Raw genomic sequence first — 10451 nt, 5'->3', positions numbered from 1 at the left:
CTGGTCTGAGCGCGCTACTTTTCAAAAAATAGAAGCTGAAAGCCATCAAAGTCAAAGCATTCTGGCTAGCGCGTTTGTGTATGTCACGAGCGCTAGCGCGGTAGTCGCAGCAAACGCTCGCAGGCCAGAGTTAGCGCTATTTGGGCTGTTTGCCGCACGCGGCAGCTGGATGGATCACGTGATCCAAGCTGACAAATAAGGTCCGATGGTTCAGCTACATTGAGCCACAAGCGTATTCAACACGTACAGTGCGCTGTACGTGTTGAATACACCGGCACATCGATCGATCGATTTCTTTTTGAGAATTATTTTAGTATTTCAAGATCGCCAATTTATTTGAATTTAGAAGTCAATTTTTTGTAGCTACAGCGCAATGACTTCCGTATTCACTCACACCGTTTCAGTGTTGTGGGTGTGTTCACATGGCGTGAGCCAGTCAAGTGTCAGTCAATTCGGGAGGAAGCGGGAGCTCCAACAACAACAATCGTGAACCGTACACACATGACAAGTCTGCTTGATCACCAAAAAACAATGAAAAAAAGTGTGAGTTGAAGATAGGTTGGGATTTGAACTCACAACTTCATGGTCAGCAGACAGCATCCATAACCACAAGGCCAGAAAGGAAAAGATAAATCGTGGGTTTTGATAGAAAAATCGATACTGGCTTCCAGGGCAAATTGCAAACCATGGGAAAAGGCCGGAAACCTGGCCGAAATTCTAACTCCTTAACGGCTGGTCCAATTGTTCCGAAACCTTCACAGAACAATTTGCCGTGCCCTAACCAGCCCTTTTATGTACTTCGTTGTCCAATTTTCCCTTACCTTCATACTTTTTAAGACCAAAACCTGATTGCTAATCTTTTTGAAACAGACTATAAGTGAGTGAGTAGCAAATAGAACATCATGAAACACAAATACTCGGCAGGGGCGCACGGTACGACCAGTACGACCACTTGTTTGTCCAGAATGATCCGCCACAGCGCCTCACGGTAGAATGGTGTTGGCCGAAAAATTCGATTAATTCAAGGCTCCCCATGGGGGGGGGGGGGGGCTGCTCGCCTGGTCGATCGTACCACACCCCACTGTCCCACGACACCTAACCCCTGCTCGGCCACACAATGATGTTGGTATACATGCACTGGCACAGAACAGTGCAGTTCGAGCCGGCAACCGGGAAAGAGACCACTATACGACAAACATCGACCCTTGACATTGTATGATCAGAAACCGTTGGCCCGATCAGTGTGGATGGACGATGGCTGGAAGTCAAGACTCTATCTGCCGTGACCGTAGGGCAAAATCGCCATGCCGCAGTAAACTTCATGCATTGCATTCAACAAGTGACTTGAATTTTCATACCTCGGCGCTCCAGTGCCTCTATGGAGTTAACGGTGGATAACCGTGGGTCAACGACCTGGCCCGAGGCTGATGATGCCACAACCTGACGGCCAACGCACAAACACAGTGACAGCCTGGCTCAGCCTTAGTCTCCGCAGCCTTTGAAATTGAACAAACACAGCCTCGGTCTCCTCACACTGAACCGACCGTGACAGTGTCGGTGTCCGCAAAAACAAACAACAGTCTGGGTCACACAGCGGCTCCAGCCTCCAAATCAAATTCTCGTCTTCTCTTCAAACAGTCCCGGCCGGGCCGCTCACACCTACAGGATTGATCCGATGCCGTGCTGTTTGAAATACACCGTAATCGGATGTTCAACTGTATTCAGTTACTAACGTTATGCCGAGTGACAGTAATATGCCAGTTCAATGCGGTTGTCCACATTGGTGGATAAGACTGATCAGGAAAATGATATTATTCTATTAGCTGAGGGAATAGGTGATGCTAGGTATTTGATAATGTACACTATTAGGCGATGTTGAGATTACTAGTTACTGCTGAGAAGGGCCCGAAGTTATCATCCGTGCAGTTCAAGTTCAAGTTTAGTGGGGAGTATATCTGGTGAGTCACTAGAGTAGTGACTGCCGTATACTTTGACATGCAGTATTGCTATTCAGGTTTATAGTTAGCTATGTCCTATATTATTATTACTTGGTATGTAGAAGACCATAAAGCCATACTGCATGAGGCCAAATAAAAAAGGGATTGTTTATCATCAGATGTATTACACTAGCAGGTAAGTTAGCCGTTGAGCGGATATGCCTCAGCTATTTGCAGAGTGTTACGACTACAAGTATGAATAGTACCACTAACCATCCATATACATGATTGTACATGCCACATATGCACTATGTGCCGGCTACAGTGCTACTATGGTATACGGCTAGCTGCACAGCACAATGCCATACCCGCATGATTTTTAACTCGTAATGCATATCATAGTGAACCAGGATGATTCCACCAGAAACCTACACAGTACGTCCACAGTATGTACACAGCTACCATGAGCAGTTAAGTGTACGTGGTGCTACGGCATTGCTGCATGGTGCTATAGACCACTGTGACACTTGACTGGTGGCTGCTAGAACAGCCGTCGGACACAGACACTACCAAGCTATACTTGATTAAGTTGATAGGGACATGTGCGGGTGTTTGTACCCGATGGTACATATTCAGGAGCGGAAGAATTGTACCAACGTGTCACTTTCCTGCATACGCTGACGGATGTAGCCACTCGTTGCGGCTACTAGTCGGCCGTAGAAGACGTAGTCCTTGAATGTATGCGCCATGCCGTACAGTGCTATGCGGTTGACTAGCAGGTCACACATGACTAGGTCAAATACATCTTGATATCTGTAAACGGATAAGAACATGCACACAAAACAAACATACAGAAACAATCCAATAGTTTACAAACAGATTGCATAACTAGAGTACTGGTCAAAAAAATCCAACCTCATGAATAAAATAGCGTTGCCGAGCGCTATGCAGCCCTAGAACTACACGTACTGGCCTGTGCACTCGAACGCGACGCTACTTTATTCATGAGGTTGGATTTCTCTAGCCAGCACTGTTGTATGCGAGATCAGTGAGAAATTATCTCATACCTACCGTCTCTCAGACCAGTTGAGATCAGTGAGAAATTATCTCATATCTACCGTCTCTCAGACCAGTTGAGATCAGTGAGAAATTATCTCATACCTACCGTCTCTCAGACCAGTTGCAGGTCCACCGTAAATTGACGTATTAGAATACAACTCATGTACTAGTTGTACTACAGTGCCGGCAACTGAAATCCGACCCCCTGGCCTGAGCGTTGAGTTCACATTCTTTGCGATGTGAGCGCACCGCTGAGGGGGTAGGATTTCAGTTGCCAGCATTGTAGTACGTACAAAATACTTTTTCTAGCGTACCAGCGTGTGCATGAAGAGTATGGGGAGTGTGGGTACAGCGAGGGCTGCATACCACCAGCCTGTGTATTGTCACAGCAAGCATGACACTACAGCGGTCTCTGTTGGGATGATGACTACACCATACCTCGGTGGTTAGAGCATCGCTGGCCTATAGGGAAAGTCCCTGGATAGAGTCCTGCTAGTGACAGTCAACCTTTTCTCCAGGTTTCCCCCGTTTAACACCCTCATCTCGAATTTATTGGCTCCACATGACCAGTGTATTGCAGTAGGGGTGAAACGATTCTACCGAATACTCGAAATAGAAATCGTTACAAGCTAACGAATACACTATTCGAAAAGTTTCGATTACTCGATTATGCATACAGTATGCAAGATCATACATACACGTACTTGTATGATTGTAGTCAATGTAGATCGACCGATGTGCGAGAAAAAATTCTCTTCTCCAGAGGACAAATTATAAAATTCTAAATTTTCACATTTTTCAGCTGATTTGATCTGTGGACGAAATAATCGAAAAATATAGGTTTCGGTTATTCGGTAGTAAAAAAGTGTAATCGTTTCACCCCTATATTGCAGTGAGCAAGTACAAGTAAAATGTACATGTGCAAGTGTGTGGATGGATACATGTGAACTTACTGCTGTTGTGAAATATCACATCCAGTAGCTGTTTCCAGTGCCAGCCTATGATGCTCTAGAAGACTCTTCCACTCACTGAGAGGAGCATCAGGGTTTAGTACGAATGCCAAGAACTCAGCAACGTCACGTTGTGGTACATGGAGTGTTGCCAACTCCCAGTCGTAGCAGCAGAGATGACGTTTTCCATCCACACTTTGTGATGCAGGGCGTATACAGAGGTTACGTGTGTTGAAATCATTGTGGACCAATGTACGTGTGGAAGCCTCAAACGCTTGCCAGATTGGTCCAATGTGGTCAATGATATCCTGTGCCAGTGTACAACTGCAGCAGGAACGCAATGACACCAAACACTAACACGTTAGCTCACTCACTGGCCAGCATGCATTACTTATAACTAGCACCCCGCATCATGCATAAGATGAGATGATTTCCCCAAGTTGGTGACAGTCGTTACACCATCATCGCACAATCGACATGTAGTGAGAAATGCTAGCACTGGTAGACTGGGCAGCAAGCAACCAACAATAAAACACTGGAGGGGCCGTCCATAATTATCGATCTTTTACACGAAGAGAAAAAGTTCCGTATATGGGTGGGTGGGTCAAGGGGAGTTTCGTTTTGAAAAATATTGATATGTGAGACATCAAGGCATTCTTGCTGTCAAGTCAATCTATTTTTGTTCAGGGGGGGGGGGGGGGGTAGGTGGGGGAGTGTCCTAACTAAACTTTTTCGTTTCGTGAAAATTATCGATAATGCCGGATAGACCCTCACAACGGGAGATTTTTCAATGGGGCACAGCCTGACAGTAACCATGGTAACAGACTTTACAATTTACAGTTTTAAAATAACTTTACACTAATACTGTAGTTGCTGCAGAGCAATCAAATCATAGACATTAGTGAGGTTTTGCATTCCGAATTTCGGTACAGCGTTCTTCGGTCATTTGTCGAACATCAAAATGTCGAATTTTCGCACCAACGTTTGTTTTGCAAGTCGAAAATTATGTGTTTTCATTTCGTGAGCCCCAGCATCAGCAACGTCCTGTCCCGTGCTCCTTTTCTTGCTGATTCCAACGAACTTTGATCACCTAAAGAGTCGAGGGCCAAACCTGCCTCCTCAGTCGCCTCAGAAAAACCAACTCCATGGCCAAGTCAAATTGTATGCGTGTCGCCATAGTCTTTTCAGCCACACAGATCACGGTGAGGACACTCCAGGCGAAAGAGAGTAGACAGGCAGTGGAGAGGAGCAATCAGAGGTAGCTAGCTGACGATGCTATGTCGCCAAAGACGCCTGCCAAGCGATGCCGAGATAAGAAACCTCTTTGAATAAATCACGCGCTAGCGCTCTTCTACAAGAAAATGCATCCGAAAAATATTTTCGGCAAAGTGAGCTTTTTCCGAGCAAACACGCCGAATCTTCGTGTGCATTTTCGACCTCGCTCCCGCGTGCCGAATCTTTTTGCCGAAATTCGGAATGTAAAACCTCACTAATATCCACAATTTCTTTCTCTGTCCAGCCCCAGCTAGCCCTAGCCCCAGTTTATTAGTCACAATTGTTCTTAGGATTGTGATGCCCGTGGCTACTCGGTGAGTGTGACTATACTACCAAGAACACATATTCCCCAGAGTGTGCTGCCGCTGAGACCATGTCATGTTGTCATGGCAACATTCCAAGATCACACATCATACAGAGGATAACTGTGTTCAGTCCGTGAGGTGCCCGGGCAGTCTGGAATAGAGACGTGCCAATGTTCACTCACTACATTGTACTGTGCATCACAGCCCAGTACCTATGAATGATCATATTAGCTATTAGTGCTGTCACAGTTAATGCAGTGCAGCGAGCAGTGAAGCTATTCAGTTTGAGAGCAGAGTACTCCGAACATAACAATAGTGTTCACCATAGAGACTGCCATAATCAGTAACTTTTAACTTCCCTAAATTCCATAGTGACTTACACATCATGATTCCAGATGTGTGGATGTTCACGCTGGTTGTGCCTCAACAATGCACTCCATAGATCATACTTCTCCACCATGTCGTCCGGGTAGTGAGCATCAATCCACTTCTTGCTCAGTAGCTCCTCTTCTTTACCGTAATGCATTGCATGAAAGTCAGCAATATCGCTAAGAACAAGCTGTGTTGCAAAGAGCCAAAAAAAACCATACACACGACAAAATATTACTTGACCTGGTTGCTTGAATTGCAAGAATTCAACCTGTGCATGCAAAATAGACTGTGCTGCTGGTGTCCATGGTCGCATACCGGTATCCATGGTTTCAATAAGTGAACTTTTGAACTCTGAAGAAACACTCCCATACTCTAATCAGACATTCGGGGCATATTAAAAGTGCTCTGACATAAAGCATCGCCTAAGGAACAAATGAACTAGCTCGTCCAGTATGGCCCAGAATAGTTAGTACCAGGGACTGGAAACCCAGGACCCAGGGACACTGGGCACCCAGGAATCGGATACGTTGGGACCCAGGAACCGGGTAGGTCGGAGAAGAGGGACTGGACACACTAGAACCCAGGGGTCGGGTACCCAGGGCAACAGGGACTGGACACACTAGGACCCAGGGGTCGGGTACCCTGGGCACCAGGGGCCAGACACACTAGGACCCTGGGGTCGGACCCAGGGCACCAGCTACTGGACACACTAGGACCCAGGATTCGAGTACCCAGGGTAACAGGGACTGGACACACTAGGACCCAGGGGTCGGTACCCTAGGCACCAGGGGCCAGACACACTAGGACCCAGGGCAACAGGGACTGGATACACTATAGTCTGTTTCAAAAAGATTTACAATCAGGTTTGGGTCTTAAAAAGTATGAAGATAATGGAAATTTGGACAACAAAGTACATAGAATGGCTTGTTAGGACACGGCAAACTGTTCTGTGAAGGTTTCGGAACAATTGGACCAACCGTTAAGGAGTTAGAATTTTGGCCAGGTTTCCGGCCTTTTCCCATGGTTTACAATTTGCCCAGGAAGCCAGTATCATCAAAACCCACGATTTATCCTTTCCTTTTTGGCCTTGTGGTTATGAATGCTGTCTGCTGACCATGAAGTTGTGAGTTCAAACCCCAACCTATCCTCAAGTCAATTCATTGCATTCCCAACTCATCACATCCACGCGCTCTTCAGCCGAACCATACAGACACCAGCAAGGACACTTCCGTTGAGAGATGATATTGCTCCACGCCTCTAGACAGCTGTTTCGCTCCCTGTCGGAGCTCATCAGTAGAGGATGATAATGATGATAATGGAGGAATGATCATTCTTATACACCAGAAATGGCGCAAGTGCGCGCTTTCCACATATATCAAGCTGCTAAAATGGTAAAGTGTGAGAACAGCGATAAATAATCATAGGACGCACTCATTGGTGGAGAAACACACCACACAGGCGACGAAAATCTTACGCGGAATACTGATGCCAATGGAAAGTACACGTATGTTAAACTTTTTTTTCATTGTTTTGGTGATCAAGCTGGTACAAGACACAGAAGATGGCTGCACCAAACGACTTGTTGTTGGAGGTCGCGCTTCCTGCCGAACTGACTGACACTTGACTGGCTCACGCCATGTGAACACACCCACAACACTGCAATGGTGTGCGTGAATATGGAAGTCATCGCGCTGTAGCTTTTTGAGATTTATTTTAGTATTTCAAGATCGCCAATTTATTTGAATTTTAGCAGTCAATGCCGTCTTCTATCAGCGTCCACAAGCGTCTGGTTCTCTCAAAATGTCGTCGAAGTCACACGGATAGCTTTGTCAAGTCATGGCCTTGGGAATGAGTCCGTGTCGATGTCGTTTTCGTCACGCGGTGAGTAAATTGCATCGCAGCTCAAAGAAACTATTTTGGTCACAAAACGAATTGGGACCCATGCCGCTCGTCAACATTTACAACACTTTCGTTTCGACATGTCCTCTCTGACTCCATTATCGATACGAGGAAGAACTCGTTTGTTGTAAACCAGACGTACAAGACTGTATCAACGTGAGTGCTAGTGAGTAGTCATTTTTCCTGCTTTCGCGCGGAATATTTCTTCGAGTTCACAGTGAGTTTTTCCAGGCAGTGATCGAGTGCTCATACGGTAAGACACCAAACTCCGCGGGCGATCGCCAGGATTGCAAATCTTTTTGAAACGGACTGTAGGACCCAGGGTCGGACCCAGAGCACCAGGGACTGGACACACCAGGGCAGGGCCGGCGGAACCGCACCGGCCGGTCCGGCCATGGCCGGACCAACTTTTCGGCCACCGACGATTTTTTTAGGACGCAGTAACGTCATGTTGTGATCATCGATTGTACATGTATGCGTACTTGCGATCTCGCTCTGATCTTGCCGTGCACGCGTGCGCGCTTGAGCCTTTTGAGGGTTAGCTGTGGCCTAGCTGTGGCCTGTGGGCCTGTGGTGCGAGTCGCGCGACCTGAAGGCACGTGCCATGATGGATTCTACATTGTAAAAATACTTGAGGGTTTTTCGTCGAGTGCTTCAGATTCTTTTACTGAACGGAGTAGTTTTTCAAATTTGTCTCGCTGTTTGGTCAGCTTAGCCGCAGTGCATGCTTAGCAGCTATGGCTTCTTCCAGCGAAGTATCTGTGCCAGAAGTGCCATTCCACCCAACCACTTCCTTCGTGTTTCCTCGGTGGGAATTTGGGAAAAAGACAGTGGTGAAGCGCTCTTGTCAGGCATTTGGAAAATTTTATCGCCGCGCTTGAGAGCTCCGTGTTAAGTTTTATGGAACACACTGCTTGTTTGACTAATCAAACCCTGTGTGTTAGTGCACATGGTGCGTCAAATTCTACCCTAATGTTTTCTTCGCCATGTATTCTACGCAAACTATTCTATCTTCTGCCATGTCAAGTTCTGCGTACGGGTATCTTCCAACGGTCACCATCCCACTACTGTTCTGTTCCAGGCATTCCGGCTGACGTTTGTACCCAATTTTCTTCTCCAATTCAAGTTTCATCCGGATGGGGTATGATGGGCCCGGCTCTGTGGGCATGGCCGGACCAATCAACAATTGCTTCCGCCGGGCCTGCAGGACCCAGGGTTCGAGTACCCAGGGCAACAGGGACTGGACACACTAGGACCCAGGGGTCGGTACCCTAGGCACCAGGGACTAGACACACTAGAACCCAGGGGTTGGGTACCCAGGGCAACAGGGACTGGACACACTAGGACCCTGGGACTTGGTATGTAGCACCCGGGAACCTGGACAAAGCTACCCTGAACGTGGGCAATTTCCTAATTAAAAAGTGCATTAACGTGAATGACAACTTTAGTGTATGACAACTTGATTGGTCACATAGTCAAGGCTGAAGAAGTATGCCCCTGAAAGTGGAGGCATTGGAATCTTCTAAGGAAGGATCTATTATAGTTTGAGTATAGCTGTGGCTACATACCCGGATAGAGAGTAGCAAAGTATTCCTCACTGCACATCATGACCACTGGAAGAACTACTGGCACATGTACATGTATGTGTACTTAAAAGAAGTATGTGACTGTGCATGTGTATGTGTATGTGTATGGGTAATAGCTGTCTTACCTCTTGGTCTGATCTGGTCCAATCTACTGGATTGTCAGCAGTTGCAAAATGAAGCATGTCTTTCATATGCTCCATGAGGTACACCAGGACATCCTGTGCATATACAGTGTAGGCAACAGAACAGTGTGGAACATACGCATATCAGTATACCATATTCCATGTACATGACATGTTGTGCAGGTGCATGTATACTTAAAGGGGAACTCCACGAAAAAATGAAAATTTGATAGCCTGTAGAGTTTCGGGCGCTGAGTCGAATGGTCTTGGTCCGAAGTCTCTACGAGAAAGCGTTCTTGAGATATTTCAATTTTAGCCACGCCCCATACCAATGTATGTGTGACGTCATTGTGGCATGGTGCGAAAATACTTGGATTTTGAATCTCACTTTCTTCAGGACGAAAGTCACTTCAGAAAGTAGTTTGCCAAGTCGCCTGAGCCGCTGCAATGCCAAATTGTTGTGTTGTTGATTGTGCCAGTATCACATCATCCTCCTGGGGTTAGTTTTCTCAAATTCCCAAAGGATGGAGACCTGACAAAGCGCCGAGATGTTGCAATGCGTCGTGAAAATTTCAAGCCTATTTTCGCAGCACGAGCTATGTTTGCTCGCTGCATTTATGATCCAGAGGGACTTGAGAGCTGAGTTTTGACGAGTACGCCGTCCAGGAAAGCCCTGATCAGTGTACCAGTGCCCTCCAAACCGTGAGCCTCCAGCAAAGCGAACTCAACAAGCTGCAACTGAGAAAGCAGGGCGAGATACGTCCCATCAGGATCAGAAGAGTACATCACCCCATCAACTCCGACTGCAGCTAGCTGATGAACGATATTACCCCAGTAACTTTGCGCATACCAGTACTCAAACTGTGCACATCTGTCATCAACTGGGACGCAAACAGACAGACCCCCAGCAAGTACGAAGGTTACAGAACTGTTTGCTTGCGATGTG

At 46.7% G+C, this 10451-nt stretch overlaps 1 protein-coding gene across 1 annotated transcript; it reads right to left on the bottom strand.

Annotated features, from left to right (window-relative positions):
• Nucleotides 1-1686: 1686 nt before the first annotated feature.
• Nucleotides 1687-9597, bottom strand: LOC135817060 (uncharacterized). The gene is made up of 4 exons (XM_065330160.1): nt 9509-9597; nt 5907-6085; nt 3950-4270; nt 1687-2750 (listed from the first exon to the last, which is right to left on the bottom strand). Exons 1-4 carry the CDS (start codon nt 9581-9583, stop codon nt 2570-2572), a joined length of 756 nt encoding a protein of 251 aa, XP_065186232.1. The 5' UTR covers nt 9584-9597; the 3' UTR covers nt 1687-2569.
• Between the last annotated feature and the right edge of the window lie 854 nt (nt 9598-10451).

Source organism: Sycon ciliatum, chromosome 5, assembly GCF_964019385.1.
Source record: "Sycon ciliatum chromosome 5, ocSycCili1.1, whole genome shotgun sequence".
Classification (NCBI taxonomy): Eukaryota; Metazoa; Porifera; class Calcarea; order Leucosolenida; family Sycettidae; genus Sycon; species Sycon ciliatum.
The sequence above is the reverse complement of the archived record's forward strand: the minus strand, read 5'-3'. Positions and strand labels throughout refer to the sequence as shown.